This window comes from Gnatocerus cornutus, chromosome 5 (assembly GCF_029298725.1).
Source record: "Gnatocerus cornutus isolate USDA-ARS CGAHR chromosome 5, icGnaCorn1.1, whole genome shotgun sequence".
NCBI lineage: Eukaryota > Metazoa > Arthropoda > Insecta > Coleoptera > Tenebrionidae > Gnatocerus > Gnatocerus cornutus.
The window spans coordinates 3241661-3259104 of record NC_142237.1 but is presented as its reverse complement, the minus strand read 5'-3'; the positions used below and the strand labels follow the sequence as shown (position 1 = coordinate 3259104).

General features: G+C 33.5%; 1 protein-coding gene across 5 annotated transcripts in view; it reads right to left on the bottom strand.

Moving 5' to 3' along the window:
• Positions 1-17444, bottom strand: part of LOC148173736 (pseudouridylate synthase RPUSD2-like) — a 296122-nt gene that overhangs the window by 216229 nt on the left and 62449 nt on the right. Inside the window, exons 1-2 of one of the 5 annotated variants that reach the window (XM_088035909.1) lie at positions 1362-1773; positions 329-894 (exon numbers count right to left, since the gene is read on the bottom strand). The exons of 3 other annotated variants lie outside the window; for them this stretch is intronic. In XM_088035909.1, coding sequence (XP_087892035.1) covers positions 329-532 — 204 coding nt within the window. In that variant the 5' untranslated portion in view covers positions 533-894; positions 1362-1773. Of the gene's footprint in view, positions 1-328; positions 895-1361; positions 1774-17444 lie in introns of those variants that run through there. One more of the 5 variants, XM_088035910.1, reaches the window with a different exon arrangement.

The window sequence follows — 17444 nt, the reverse complement described above, 5'->3', positions numbered from 1 at the left end:
TCATAGCTGATTGGTAATTTCAGAAAAATCTCTAGAATTCGTATTTTTTCCTGCATCAGCATTAAAACCGCAGCGAGTAAACCGCATAATAGTGAAGAAACCACCACCATTAAATTAGCGGTCGTTAACATCCAACTTTGAAATGTGCATTTCCATGAAACCTCAATATTTACCAAATATCCGTTATTTATCGTATGTTGCAAATCAATATTTTATGCATAAATTATTTCAGAGTCAAATTATTGAGTACTTTTCGCCGCCGCGAAGTTGTTAATTAACTCTCCCATCGTAAATACGTCGAGTTAGTCTAAATGGTAAACGAACCAACCTTTCTTTGAGGTTGCCTCATGGCAGGCTGGGTGACGAAGGTCCTGAGAGTGGCAAGCGGTGCGGGAAGCCCAGTCAGCATGGGTTGCACGTGCATCGCAGGGGGCTGCAAATGTAGCGGCCCTGCTGGATGTATAGGAACAGCCACCATCTTCTGTAGGGGAACTCCCCAGGGTAGGTACCAGGACCCAGGGTGGTGCTGCATAGTTTGATCGATAAAGAATAAGTATTCACTTCACACCGTTAAACTAGCGGGGTCGCTGTTTCTTATCACCGTCTCTATAGTTCAAACACTAATATTTCTTCATCGGACGCGAGAACATGCTGCCTTTTGCACACAAAAGTTAAGAAGCAACACGCGCGACGCGCAGGACTCTGTTGGCCAAACTTTATCGGTAGAGGTTTGATTAATATTAATGAAGAGAGCCGATGTTATTTCGGAACACTCGCGGTTCTAATGGACAGAAAAAGCTGCGGTATCCGTGTCTATAATAACAGGGTTTTCATTATTTCCATCGGTGTGGTGCTATATTCACGGTCTAAAATTCGTGCGCATTTGCTTCGAGCCTGAAAATAACCTCAAAGTTAAGACAACTACGTTAGTTTGTGCGTACAGTTTACATTAGAGCTTGGCCTGTAATAAGGGGATGTTCTGTGATTAACTGAGGAATGGAGATTTGCTCATTCTAGGAGCATCCCATTGCCGCGAACCGCAAGATTGTCAGGACAAATCCGATTACCGCTCTTACTAAAAAAACCAACGTTTGAACAACTCAATAAAATTAGCATCGAACTTCCGCCCTAAAAATAACAACAGCTAGCAAGATTTAAATTTCTGCGGTAAACCCGAGACTTTTCTCAAGATTTTCTATTTATAAAATAGACACAATAACAGTGCGGCACTTTTCTGACTGACTACTAAATCCAAATCTTTTCCAAACACGAAAATCGACACCAAAACACATAGAAAAACACGAGGGATGGAAAGAAAGGGGGCCACCTCTAATGTAAACAAACATACGCTCAAAACTCACTTGTCGGAGCCGCTGCAGCACGCAACAATTACCCCAATTAGCAATAAACAAAACACGCCAGGGCAGAAGCACTTCGCACGTCGGGTAATCACATCAAGTCACTACTCCTGTTAAACAAACGTTTATCCTGTCCTGCAGGTAACGGGAGTTTGTTGACAAAATCCTGAATGAGAGTGATTAACCGGCAGTTGTCAGAGTGAAAGCATTGGCTAATCAAAGTTTGATATGAAATTGAGAGTCGTCGAAGACTACAGCAAGTGATATTGAATCATGACAGGTGTTCGTGCGGCGCGTGTGTTCCACTACCGTACGCGCGTGTTATTCCTGCGAGGGTCGAGGAGCAACTGCTGTGAATGAGAGCTCGCGTGCTTTGCAGGAACCGGGGTCTCTGTGCGCCTGCTGTACTGTGCGTAGCAGGAACTTTTGCCTGCAGGATTCGGTATTTATACCAGGTCTGCGCCGCGACACATCGCGACGTCGGTCGCGCATAATGGCCTTAGATTTTATTGTTTGTTTGTCTACGCCGACAGAAAGAAAGAGTACATCTTATTGCCGAGCCTAACGGTTGGTATATGTAGTCAAAATCGCCGGCTTTTTACAGAAGCTGAGGATTTGAAGAGTAATCCACACGGCTTCCCGCCTCGCATCGGACGACCGGATTATGTTCAGGATTACGCACGACTTGCTTGTAATGAGGAATGAAACTCAAAAATGAAGCGATAAAAATACAACCGACGTTTCGCTTTTATCTTTTCTTAGGGACGATATCGGATAAAATTGATTTTCTCTCTGATTCGGTACTTGACATACATTATACCTACGCTATTGCCATCGAAACACTGCTTTGTCTTGACATGCATTGTTAAGCAGTTTTGTCCAATTTAATTCGCAAAAACGTTAGTTAAGTACTTCACTTTCACCAACATTTATGTGCAGTAAAATTCACATCCTCTTTGTTAAATTCATATAACATATTATGATGCTTAATTATTTACCAGATCCATATTATATCACAACATAACACTTTGACCCGATTTACAGAAACTAAATTACAACTTTAATTGTAATTAAACATTTAATGACATGTTAAAGTGACATGTGACTGTTTTTCCGACAATCAAATGCCAGTAATCATCAAATTAGATGCAAAATTAATCTAATCTCAATCAAATTATTGGATAAACCAGCCCTACATCAAATAAACACTGCTCTAATTAATCAAAAAGACTCTTCAATGGTTATTAAGCAAACGCACAAGCATACAAATATATCTAAGAATGACATAAACTACAATAGACAAAATATCAATAATTTTAAAGAATAAATCAAAAATTACTTAAAATAGAATACGCTATTGGTATAAACCTGTGCATTTACACAGGACCAGAACATCCAAAATTAGAACCACAATGATTAATTTGAGGCAAAGAAAGCAGCATCTGTTTTATCTGTGACACCAAATGAAAATAAAGGTAAATGCACCAGAAGTCTCCACCTCCAGGCCAAATTTATGACGAGTACCTCAAACTGATTTCATCTGTTGACGCCCTAGTGCCGCCTATTTTTAAGGGGGTACATTTGAAAATACATACAGGATGTTTTTGAAATAAACTACCAAACAAAACACCATAATTGGTGAAGACAAGTAGAATATCATTTAGCAAAAATGTTGTAGACAAAAGTCTTTTCGTTTTTGAGATAAAATTAATCGATTATTTGAACGAAATTTGCAGTTCGCCACTGGATTAAAAAATATAATCTTGATTGCTTAGCAACAATCCAAGGTTTGTTGTTTTATCGTCGGCTTAGATCGTTAAGTCCATTTCGAATTTTTGTCCTAGGTCAAAAAATCATATTTTTTTACATATTTGTCGTCAAATCTGGGATTTGAAAATTTGGAGCATGAAAATAAAATGTTTCTTAATTCTGAAATAATAACTCATAAAAAGATCCAACGCTGTACCTTCCTGTTATCCCCTTTATAAAATTTAAAACGCTTGTTGTTCGAAAATGGAAAAATTTAAAAATAGGGAAAATGGTAAATGGAAAAAGCAACTTAAGCCGACGAGATAATTTTATAGAATCTCCTTGGCCCTTTTAAATTTTTCCTAGATTCTACCTATTTATACAAGGAGTCCCGCATCACTTATGGTCACCCCAAAATTGTCTTTAATTTAAAAGATAAAAATTTGTAATTTTGTATTCGCTTTTATGGTTGATGAATCTCCACAATCTGACGCAAACATTTGTTTCTTATAACGGTTTGTTTGGCGTCGCGACGCCTAAAAATGTAATTTTAGCGATTTTTGAGTTTTTCCGGAAAACTCGTATTCACATTTTTTCAACACAACTGCGGTAAAAATATCTCAGTTTTTATTTTAAATCTAATGTGAATTGTGTTTATAATTTGAGAACAAAACGCTGTTGTATCAAGTTAGTTTTCAAAATTATGACGAGGCAATGGCAAACTACTTTTACACCAAATTTTCACAAGTCGCTTCATTAATTCGTACGAAGATCAATTCGGCTTAACGCGAGCATTTTGCACTTTTTGGACAAATTTTGACATAACGAATTTGAAACCAAATTTGATAAAATTGCATTTTTTCCTCAAATTTTATACAAAATTTTCATAAAACGTAAAATGACAACTTAGATTTTATTAACACATTTGTATTAAAAAAAAAGCGAGCACAAACCCTCACAAAATAACTAAAAATTACATCTTGAAGACGTCGCCAAAATTATATGTGATAAAAAACGTCAGATTCTAGAGCTTTGTCAATTTGCAAATTTTCAACATTTTATCTTCAAAATTAAAGACGTTTTTGAGAGTGACCACAAGTGTTGCCGGATCCTGTGCACTTACTCAACTTTCCAGAAAACGCAAACAAAATGTGATCTTGGGGTTTTGCAATGCGCCCGTCCGTAAATCCGCCACTGCAAACATAACTTTCTCAACGTCCTCGCCACAGGCTTGGAAGTTTAATGAAGTATATGCAACTAGAATCTATAATTTAGACAAATCAGGCATCCATACCACTAACTATAAAACCCCAAGAATCCTAACAAAATTGGGCAAAAAACTTGTCGGTCTGATTTCAAGGGCAGAATGACGTAAATAACTGTTGCGTGTTGCTTGAAAAGCCGCTGGCGCTTTATACTCACATTATTATTTGTAATTTTTCGACCAAAGAATAAGAATGATGATAATTTTACATAGTTATGTACCTAAATGCAACAAAAACCACTAGCATGGATAAATCGAGTCCATATAAGAAATTCATTTTGACAATGGATTACGTCGCGTCCCATAAATACATTAGAAAATGCATCCAAAAATAATTTGATTTCGTTTCGCTCGCTCGCATCGTATGCAGCCATTGGAGCGACGCGTTTAAGGGTCTACGAGCCTGCCCGAAAATTTCGTGTTTGAAAAGTATGCAACTTTAACAACACCTTTGATTGACAGCTGCCAAAAGGGATTACCGAGGATTTGGTAATGAGCGGATCATAAACTTTATGGAAACGGTCGCTTGACCTGCACATTTCCTAAGAAACCCAGCGGTTGGAACAATAAATTCGTGTTGGACCAAAGATGAGTTAAAATATCCGGATTTGAGTTTCTCTGCGTTTTGAGCTTGTGAAATTTCTGGTTCTAGTAGACAAAAATTTTACGGGCGTAATTTTTTTTCAATTAATGGAAAATGTATGTATAAAATCCCCAAATTTCCAGTTCCCATAGTACGTAATGGAAGAATGTTTTTTTAATTGAAAAATGTAATTTTCGTAAATGTGATCCAAAATTTTTCCTCACTGGTCGCCGGGGAAATTTTAAAATTACTTATTATTTTAATATTTTTATTTGAGAAAAACGCATTTAATTTTTTTTAACCAAACCTTTTACCTGACACATGAGTTTTTGGACCTTTTAGACTCTGTTGTTTTCTGTGATTAACTCTTCATAATAATACATCCCACTAATCAATAAAAATACTTCCCTAATTAATATTTTTTAAGCCAGAACCACTCAGGAAAAGCAAAATTGGCGTTTAATGTTATTATGCAAAAAAACTATTTTTTAAAAAATCTGAATCCACTTGTGTCTTTAATTGTACGAATTTTACACAATAATCCTCGTCTCTAATCTTACCTGCTACCGGTGGATTTTATAGGTTACCAATAAGACAATTAGCTTTCAAATATGTCGAAGCTAACACCATAATTTTCATTTCAAGAAAAGACTGTAAAACCCAAAACCTATAAATAAATACCTTGAAAAAATATTTAAATTCTTTCAATTTTTGGATACTTGTGTTTTTGACTGGGCTCGACTTGTAAATCAATGTACTTTTTTAAATTTCTAGAGTTTTATCGATTAAAGTTCAATGTTGTTTTTTGATGTTTTTGATGCTAGAAATACGGGTTTTTGTTGAAAAAAATGCATAGAAAATAGGAAAATGACTAAGAAAACTAGGCATAATAATCTGAGTTAGAATATATCATATATTTAACTACTTATTGTTTCAACATATAGTGTATTAACTTAAAAAAATGTATGTTTGAATAAAAAATAAGTACCTTCAACTTTTAACTTTTTTAAAAACAAGGGAAAGTCTGAAAAATATACTTGAAAAGGTAAAATCTCTAATTTTGAGTGTTTTTGAAAGGGAAATTCGCTTCGCTCATGGAGATTTTGTCCGAAATTTGTTTGAACGAAACCGTATTCATTTTTGTTCTGAAGTAGCCCAACAGAAAAAACAGGGTAAAAAGACGAATTTTAAGTATTTTTAAATGGTAACTTTTCTTGGCCGAAACCGTATTCACGTTTGATAAAACAAGATATATTTCTTAAAATTTTGACTTTTTTAAAAAGGGTGACTTCGAAAAACCGGGCGAATTCTTTAAAAATTTTAACTTTTTAAAAAGTTTTGAAAACCAGACTAAAAGCATTAAAAAAGCATTAAAAAAGTGTTCTGAGAGGGCCTACTAGTACAAAATTCAAAACAGGGTAAAATCTTTGAAAACAGGACAAAAGACGAATTTTAAGTATATTTAAATTGTAACTTTTCTTGGCCGAAACCATATTCATATGTGTGCTGAAGTGGCTCCATAGAAAAACTGAGCAAAAAAGGCAAATTTTATCTTTTAATTAAGAAGACTGTTAAAATAGGACTAAACTGCTTAAAAAACAAAGTATTTCGAAAAACCGGGCAATTTCTTTAAAAAATTTAACTTTTTAAAAGCTACTTTGAAAACCAGGCCAAAACCGTATTCATTTTTGTTCTGAAGTAGCCCAACAGAAAAACAGGGTAAAAAGACGAATTTTAAGTGTTTTTGAAAGGAAATTTGTTTGGACCAAACCGTATTCTTGTTTGAAAAAACGGTGTATTTTCCTTAAAATGTTGACTTTTAAAAAAAAGGGTGACTTCGAAAAACCGGTCAAATTCTTTAAAAACTTTAACTTTTCAAGTTAGTTTGAAAACCAGGCTAAAAGCATTATAAATGTGTTGTGTTCTGAGGGGGCCTACTAGTACAAAATTCAAAACAGGGTAAAATCTTTGAAAACAAGGTAAAATTCCTAATTTTAAATGTTTTTAAAAGGGAAATTTGTTTGTACGAAACCGTATTCACGTTTGATAAAACAGGATATACTTCTTAAAATTTTGACTTTTTTAAAAAAGAGTTCGAAAAACCGGACAAATTCTTTAAAAAATGTTAATTTTAAAATATACCTTAAAAACGGGAGTCTTTTCACGATTTTTCTGCTTTTCTGTTAACCCTTGAAAATCGGGGTGTTTTCCTTAAAAAGTAGCTGTGTTCTCAAGGGGCCATCTTAGTAGTTTAATTATACGAATTTTAAAAGCAATTAAAAATGTATTTCGAAAACCTATAAATAAATATCTTGAAAAAATATTTAAATTCTTTCAATCTTTGGATACTTGTGTTTTTGACTGTGCTCGACTTGTAAATCAATGTACCTACTTTTTTAAATTTCTAGAGTTTTGTCGATTAAAGTTGGTCAGTTGCTTTTATCAAACTTGCACGTCAGCAGTTTTTGACAAAATTTGGTGTTTGGGAATAAATTGTGTTTTTGATAATTTTTATCAACACCAAGATTTGAGCCAACAATTTTATTAAAAAACGGTGATGAAAAATATTAGGAATAGTTCCGAAAGTAAAAATGTAATTAGCGGTTTTAAGTCAGAATTATCGGATAAAGTTTTTGAAATAGAAAATGTTCCCAATAATACACATTTTATAATTGCGGAAAAAAGGTCTTCTAATTTAAAACTGGAAAATACGAAATGTAAAATTAATGCGTAAATAACAAAATTTTGTGTGAAAAACAGTGAATTATACCGAGTCCGGCAACAGTAATAATCACCCTCAAAATCGTTTTTAGTTTCAAAAATAAATATTTGCAATTTTGCATTCGCTTTATCAAGCTTAACAATCTAAAGCAAAAATTTGCGATGCGTTAGAAGAGTAATTTTTAGCGATGTTTGAATTTTTGCGTAAATACTCGCGAATTGTTTTTTTAACATAACTGTGACCAGCTTCATCTTAAATTTAATGTAACTGAGCATAAATTGCTGTTTTAACAAGTTAGTTTTCAAAACTATGACGGACAGTGGCAAACTACATCAATTTTTTACAAGTCACTTCAATTTTGATTAACGTTGATTGTTGCACTTTTTGGATACTAAATAGAAATAGTTAATTATTTACATTGAAAAATAAGAACTTAGGGCCCGATTTTAAATCAGTGGCGTAAAATTGCGTTGTCGCAGTTGAAGATACCTTTGCTCCCTACCATCGCTAAAGAATTATTTACAATGTCAGGATTAATATGAAGGTTTACTGCCTTAATTACTTAAATATTTTTAACACATTTATATTAAAATATATATATATATATTGAATGATTCCAAAAACCCTCACAAATAGATAAAAATTACACTTTTAAGGCGTCGCGACGCCAAAACTATCGGTGATAAAGAACAAGTTTTTGCGTCATCTTCTAGAGCTTCTTCGATTATCCATTAGCGTATGTAAATTTTTAAAATTTTACCTCTATAAGACAATTTTGGGGGTGACCACAAATGTTGCCGGACCCTGTATCAGAGATAATAAAATATTATTTCTCAATACACTAGCTACAAGTACCTTCGATATTTGTTGCCGAGAGCGACCAGTTGGGTCTTTACCTGCTTTTACCCGATAGCAGTTTATTACAATTGGGCGGAACGTCAGTGACCCCCTAGTGAGCGGTCGTAAATCATGAGATTTGCATAAGATGATTTGCGTTAGTTGTACTGTTGGTTGCCTATTTTTGATTTGTTTTTTTATTAATAACTTCAAAATTATAGCATAATGACAAAAACAAAAATGTCACCTCCATAGAGGTTTTAATTCTCCACATGTTGGTATTTTTTTTAACTTCCTAGGTTGCTTCATATTCCTTAAAAACGAAAAATGGGAATTTCAGTTTTTAATTAATTAAAGTCAAATTTTTCACTTTTTCAAAATTCGAAGATGTCACCTCCATAGCTCTACCTGAGACGCATACATACAGAGGTCGAGCGATTTTTCAAAGTCCAAAATGCGCTTCAAAAACGAAAAATCGTAAGCCATATACGGGTATATGCGTAGCGTAGACCCTTAAGCACCATTGAAAGCTTACTTTGAACAGACGGTTGCACTCTTCCAAGAAACCACGTGACTTGAATTGTTTCAAAATTAATTTTATACAAACGCTTTTAAAATTACAGGAGCGGATTCATACATATCCCCGAAAATGCAAAATCATTTAAAGCGCTGAAAAATTAGCACACTCGACTACCTTTAAAATTAAACTACTCTTACATCCCCTGAAGAAAAATTCACGTCACCAAGCCATAATCAGACCACTTTTGTATGTCCTTTAATCCTTTGAACCCAGGAAGTTCGCAGTTTGCGTTAAAGGAATACAGAATCCTACCTTGATGAGATACGTTCTCTCATACCTAACAGCATTTAATTGAAAGCTTATGACAGAAATTACGGAAGTTTGGTAAACAAACTGGTCCTTTACTTGACTTCAAATAGAAACCAACAAAAGGTACATATTACATACAGACAAAACATACTAAAATACTGGCATAATATACCGCCGTCGTAATGAAAACTTTGAAGGTTTTGCTAATATGAAGAAACATGAGTGGATAACTTGTATGCGAGGTGATATTACAACGCGGGAAAACATTATTAATTTAGGTATGTGGTTGGAAAAAATAATAATCATATTTCGAGAGGTAGCAAGTTAGGATTAATATTGTTACCTTTGATTTGCATATACAAGAAATAATATCATCACTTTAATCAAATTTAAATTTAAATGTCGAAATAATGCACGTTTAGAAGCCGCCGCATGCAAGGTAAAAACATATACATTATTTTATGTAATTAGTGTTGAAAAAACAGTGAGAGCTGAAACACTAAAATGTACTTTAATTCATACATAAATCAATTTTAGCTTGGGAGCTCTCTTCGCATAAATAATGAAGTGGGCTTTATTTTCCGCTTCTATTCAATTTTTAAGTCTGTATTTTTATTTTCCTTGGTCCATTTAATTTTTTTTTCTTGATCTAAAATTTTGAACATCTACTTTTTGGCAAGAGTATTCGTAAACCTACGAGTAGCTTTTCCGTGACCGTCTGTGTTTAACATAACGAATGAGGAATCCCAAATGGAAATCGAAGCCCACAGAAAAGCGAGGTCCACCTATTTGCGTGGGCCACCTGAGGTGCAATTCTTAAAACCATTAGAATGATTTCCAATCAGAATTAAAAAAAAAACACAAAACATGGAAAAACTTCTTCCTGAAATTCCCATGGGCGTTTTGCCACGAATTCCATAGGAAATTTTTCACATGCTATGTACCCTTTTGAATTTAAATTTGAATAGCCATTTTGACATGTATTTTAGAACCAGCGAAACTCAAGATTAAAACATTTCGCTTAAGTTTTGTAAAATTTTAAATAATAGGGCAGTTTCTCATAGTAAAAAATAAGAAAAAATGTATTGTCTTTAAACTAAAGAAAAATTTTCTATCAGAACTTTTTTTGCCTAAAAAAACGGTGTCAACAATTCTTTGCAAATGTCTGGAAATTCACATTTCTTTTGCTTTTGGTAATGTTTCTACTTCGAATTTTTTCTTTAATGCAGATCTGCCTAGCCATGTTAAGCTACTTTTAAAATTCCTTAAACTATTTTAAACAGTCTCAATTTAATGCTAGTTAATTTAATTACCACAAGCACGATATACATATTTTTCCCGAGTCAAAAGAGTTAGAAACAATTAACCGCCACTAGCTCCTACGGCGATTTTTTTTGCATTTCTTGTTAGAACCAAACAAAAATATGGCATAATTTATACAGCTCAAGTGCTGCATAAACTTTCTGTGAGCCTGTAGTCTCATTCTGTTTTGGTGGCATTTTTGGGTGTACAGCTTTTGACATAATGTGTGTAGTCACAACGCTTTTTTATAACTTCTTCTAATCGTGCGAAATATTTCCGATGCGCAATTTGACATCGTGTTCAAAATTTGACAAGATATAAAATTTAAGTTATAATGCATTCACGATCTTTTTAGACCGCGGCAAGCCATGGAAATCTAGTAACTTGGTTGGTAGTCAACCTTTGTGAGCCAAAGTTTCCTGAAAATGATTGACATTTGTTCTGTCTATTGGAGTTGTCACCTTTTTTTGGTTATGAATTGTGTCTGAAACCTTTCCTCTGTTGCCAGTTTGAACCGAACATTCAGAACTTGATAATTTTATTGAATTTTTATCTAAAATTTTGAAATTATTTTTCAACAAATGCAATATTAATCATAATGGAAGACATTACTGCTGGTATATTCCGATGGCAAAAAGTTTACCATTCTCAAGAAGCACTTCTGCCAGGTCTTGATTCTAGTCATAAAACCTTAAAAAAGTTTATTTGATCGAATTAGCATTTGACCCAGGGTTTTATGTTATGGAATCTCACACTAAAAGCAAACTTTGGCGAATTTCGTTAACTAAAAAGTGCAGCAATTTAGAATTTGAATTGTTTTTGTTTACATAAAGTCTTGTGATCGTTCACTTCTCTGTGTTTGTAACTCATAGACTTAATAATTTTGAAAAGTGTTGTTTTCTCGGCATAAAATTCTAATTGTTGCCGCTTATCAGCCAAAACTTTTCATCTTTGGTGTCCAGAACTATGGAAACGGTTGCACGCCTCATCTAAAAATATTTTGAAAACAAACGTCTATGGGACCTTGTACCTTACAAAGAATATATTTGTAACACCTCAGATCGTTTGTTCCCGTCTTAAATCAAGGCGATCTTTTTGAAACTGCAAATAGCACATTTTTTGTTCGAAAACGAAATCACTTTAGGCATTTTATTGCAATATTTTGAAGATAATGCCTTTAAACTGTTACTTTCACGATTAAAAGGAAACACACGATTTTTCCGGTATCAGAAAAGTGGCAAACTTGCATGCATGAAAGACACATGTCAGATGTGACAGTGAAAAAACTACCTCTGTCAGTCATTGTAGCCAACAAAAAGAAAAAAAACATGGCCTACTCTGGTCTAAAAAGATCGTGAATGCATTATATGTAGCAGATGCTATAGAAACAAACAAGTTTTCTAATGGAAATTTCCAATGAGTTCAAAAATTGCAAAATGACCCATTGGAATTTAAATCGAGAAATTATTTAATGGAAATCTTGTTCCATCATTTTAAGAATTGACTCCCTAGTTATTTTACAAAATTTCATTAATCTGAGATTACAAGTTTGTACAAAAAAAAGTAAATTTTATAAAAAAATATTCGTTGCATCATTTTGCTGCTATAATTTTAAATTGTTTGTTTCGTATTTCGTCGTCTAAGTGGCAACTTACGCAATCTCAATTTTTGCAACTTTACAGGACAATAAAAAAACTGTTTTTTTTTTAGATTAAACACATTTTTGGAATAGCAATTCTCTTCATTTGTTTTTTATTGTGTTTCAAACGATTATTAAAAGTTTCAATAAAATAAAACAATTTTCTGAAGAAATGCTTGAGATAGAGGGTGTTGCCTTAATTTTTGCCTGAGATAGAGCAAGTTGCAGTTTACGTTTCAATACTATACAAACAACAAACAACTTTTTTTGTGTTAAATGACAAATTTCATCCTTTTAACCATTGCAATTGTGAATACAGTTCCGGGCAAGGAATTTCGGGTATTGCTGTAATTTATAATTTTTAATTTACAACCTTCTGGCATCGATGGAGAGCATAACATAAATAGACAACTTATTCCATAGTTATTTACAACACTAGTGCGCGAAGCTTATGTTCGTGCATGAGCGTTTATTTAAAGCACGAGCGACTGAAAGGAGCGAGTGTTTTATTTACGCGAATACACGAACAAGCTTCGCGCACGAGGATTGTATAACATTTTTTATACGAGTTTTTAATTAAATGTTTTAGATTTTACTTAATTTTTAGACAGAATTGGCATGCGGTTGCCATGATTTGTAAGCCTATTTTTACATGGTCACTAAGTCTAAAATTAAATCAAATAGTTATTGGTAACTTAGCAACCATTTTTTATATTTGTAATTTTGTTGTTGCGAAATATTCAAATTTGTGTGCCCCAATGTCGAATAATAAAACCTCGAGTTATTTATTTATTAGTTTTCAATATTAAGTCCCGTACTGACACTGGTGAGACACGTTGTCAAGGCACGATTATCTTTTGATTTGTTTTGCGGTCGACTAGCCCTACTCAACCGCGAAACACTGCTTCGCAAAACATCGAAAAACAAGCGATGAGTATAATTGCGATGAGTATAATTTTTTATACTCATCGCTTGTTTTTCGATGTTTTGCGCACGCTTTTCAGTGCGCGAAGCAGTGTTTCGCGGTTGAGTAGGGCTAGTCGACCGCGAAACAAAACAAAAGACAATCGTGCCTTGACAACGTGTTTCACCAGTGTCAGTACGGAACTTAATATTGGAAGGGTGAACCAAATAAGCGGTTTTGACATTGGGAGACACAAATTCGAATATTTCACAACAACAAAATTACAAATATAAAAAAAATGGTTGCGAAGTTACCAATAACTATTTGATTTAATTTCTCGTTTTATTTCTGGATACAAAAACTTGAGCAGTTTGTCTACCCCTTTGTTTGCCTCCTTAGTGACTTGGAAGAACCATGTAAAAGAAGACTTACAAATTATGGCAACCGCATGACAATTTTGTCTAAAAATTTAGTAAAATCAAAAAAATTTAATTAAAAATACATTCGTTATACAATCCTCGTGCGCGAAGCTTGTTCCTGCATTCGCGTAAATAAAACACTCGCTCCTTTCAGTCGCTCGTGCTTTAAATAAACGCTCATGCACGAACATAAGCTTCGCGCACTAGTATTGTAAATAACTATTAAACATCACTCATAATCACAATAAAGCTTAAAGTACATCCAATTCTATGTGACAGAAAAAGCTATAAGCGTTAATTGGTTGGTCTTTTTTTTTACTGTGTCTTCTGTAGATCCTGATTAAATTAAAATGAGTGAAAAAGAACGTATTAGTTCAATTGGAACATAATATAAAGAGCCATCGCTAACTTCCATTTTTGTGAATGTTCAATTAGGCAATTAGATTAGGTATAATTTTACAAACTCGCCGTATGTTAAAAATTATGACCTTTACCATGCTAGTTGACACTTTTTTCATGCGTGTTCAAACCCTTGCGCTGACCTTTTTTTCGAATTAATTACATTGCTTTAAAAAATTGTTTTTTTAAATATTATTTAATGGTCTGTAGATTTATTACTTTAAAATAGAAATCTTATGGTTATTGATGCTATGAGTGGATTATTTTAAATCAAATTAATAATTTTTTATAAGAGGTATTGTTAACTTACAATATTTGCTTAATATGAAGGAACATAGGACGATCTATGTTAGAAGCACCATCAAACATTTTTCTTCTCGCTTAACACACTTTTAACTCAATCCGACATACACCTTTATTCTACCTCATTTTGAATTGAGAATGAAATAGCGTATGTTGCCTTACGTATTGAGATAGCGGATGTAGTCAAATTTTCGCGAAGAGCATAAAATGTAGCGAAATTCAAAAAACAGACTCCGTCAGGACATTCTCTACGAAGAAACAATTCGAAAACAAGCAAAAACGAAAAATCGTCAAAATTGAGATAGAGGCAGTTGCCACTTGGACGACGATTTGTTAAAATCGGAATGTAAAGTATGTGTAAAGTGACAAAATGCACAAAAACCCATTCTTGTCAGAGACTCTACTTTTATTGCCGGTATTGGCGTGGATTCTATGAAAGGTTTCAACGAGAGATCTTTGACACCAAACATTATTGCCAGTAGATTATTAAAACTTGAGAAATATTTGCTACTGTAGTTTGTAAACAATTAGATTGTTAAGCCATAAACTGCTACAATGTCTCAAATTGACGGCAGCTTATACGACGGCAGAACTGAAGTTTCCAATAGCAACGAGGCTAGACCATTGCCTATTAGAGCCTCGTACTGTCTTTTGGCAAGTCATGCGTTAGTCTAAATCACCCTATGGACGTAAACATAGTTGACGAAAGTTTCTCTACTTTCTGTTTTTTACCAAAGACACCTTTTCAGGACAGTAGAGTCATGATTTCTGCAGAAATTACTTTTCAAAGTCATACGAGCCTGGTTTAAATTCAACTTATTTCAAGGCAGCAGATAGGTTCGGTAGTTCAGGCTGAATTATATACCAACCTCATTTGTTGCGACAACTTTTGCGTTATTGTGTTTGTGCATAATAGTAAATTATTACCTAGACGCAGTTGAAATTTCTTGATGGCTTTCTTGAGGCCAGCTGGAAGTCCCGATCTAAATCCAAGCTATGGATGACTAAGCGAAAAATAGGAGCAGTACACACAAGATTTAAACTTCATTCAAAGCATTCCTCGACTAAAGTCAGCTAAAGTCATAAAGGTAATAAAATTTTAAATTTTAAGTTTGAGTTTTTTGGCTTTTTTTCTTCTGTCATTTTGCAAACAAAACGAAGGTCTCATATTACTTCCAAACATTAGAAATTTTTTGTAAGAGGAAATCAAACATTTTCTCCAAAATTTGCAAAATAAAAAAGTCATGTCCGGATTTCTTTTCACCTGAAACACAGATCCCAAACAAACAAAGCAAAAATTTTAAAGTAAAATGTAAAGCATCTTTATGAACAATTAGATAAAAAAGTATTAGTCGAATGATTAAGACTATTGTTCATATTTTCCATGAACGATTTCGTAAAACAGAAAGTAGGTATGTACTACCAACATAACATGGCATAAAATCACAAAATTAAAAAAATTGTGTTCGATGATGAGATATAAGCTTTCAAATTGCATGTGTACGTGTAAAAAGGTAACGAAATAGCTATCTGTGCAAAAGTAATATTTTTCCACATTCCAGACCCTGATTAACTCTAATGGACAGTGTGTTTCATGTAAAACTGCATATAATATCATAATTCAGAACGAATTTAAATGGGATAACCACGCACAAAACATTACTTAAATATGATGTCAAGGGGTCAATCTAATCCTGAAGTGTTTATATCAAGGTCCTATCGTATGTTACCAGGCAAGCTGCTTGAAAATGTCTCGATATATAAACTCGGCAAATTTGTGGTTCGCTAAGCATATTCTAAAAAGCGACTAAACAGACTCAATTGCGTATTGAAAACATTTTTCGAAACCGTAAAATCACAGCTTGTATATAGAAAAGCGCAACTATTATTGAAAATTTCAAACAACCCTGACATTATAATTAACAATAATTTAAATTCTGACGTCAATCATTTTTAATAAATTATCGACTACATTAAACTGAGGGATAAATAATGGACACAATTTTGTGTGCCAACTGCACAACACCTAAAACCAAAGAAAAACAAACCTCATCACTTAATATAAATCTCTCTAGGTAGTAACAATTGGTTCGTTTGTTGGCAGCCATTTCTATCTCCGCTTCCAATCGACATTTAAGATAGCAATCCTCCCATAATGAAAAACATATTTATAGAAGATGTACGTGCCTAATTTTCACGCAGAATCCAGACAAGGCGTGAATTTTTATTTATAAATCACACGTTTGACTATTATCTCAGCCAGAAGCACATTTTAAAACGCTTCCCATTTGTCATGATTATCGTTCCGTGTTGAAGTTACTGGAATCGCTTTATCAAGGATTCAAAAACCCACAGTCTGTTTGTCACAATGAACAAATGAAAACAATTTAACAGGAGAATTTTGAAAGTATTTTATCAATTCACAAGCAAAATGTTTTCAAAACGACGCAACTTTATCGAAATAGGATTTAGAAAAAACATTCGTGACAAAGACATATAATGCCGCGCTTGGTCTGGTTTAAGAAAAACTCCAAATGATTAGATGATATCTTCAATTTTCACACGCAAACGCAAAACTAGCTTATCTTGATCTTCATCTCCAAATATCTATTACCGGTTAGATAGGGAAAATTATATCCTTCTTAATGGATCAATAATTTGAAACTACTGTTTCCGCTGAAAAAAGTGTGTAATAGAAGTGACTGTAAAACTAAAAATTAAAGTTACAGTTAATTTAAAATAGACAATAATGAAGATTTTTCGAATTTGCCGCTTTAATAGGTTCATTAGAGTACTCAATTTGGAGTCTGCACTATTTTGCCGCTTTGTTTTCATAGTGAATATAACTATCTTGAACATTATTTACAATGTTTTTTACGTCAACGTCAAGGTTTTGTTACAGTTTTGTGTCCAAGTTTTTGATTTTCAGGTTTTAAACCACAACTAGAACAGTTTATTTCTCAAAACTTACTGTGCTCCATGTTTGAGGTTAACTGCAAATGTCAGTTGAAAAATCGCAACCCACATTTGTAATGAGCGGCAAATTTCTTTGACATTTCATAGCCACCCTTTGTGCTAGAAACATTTATAAACACCTTGTATAAAAGAACTCAAAGTAGGAAATTTTGTTTTTTAA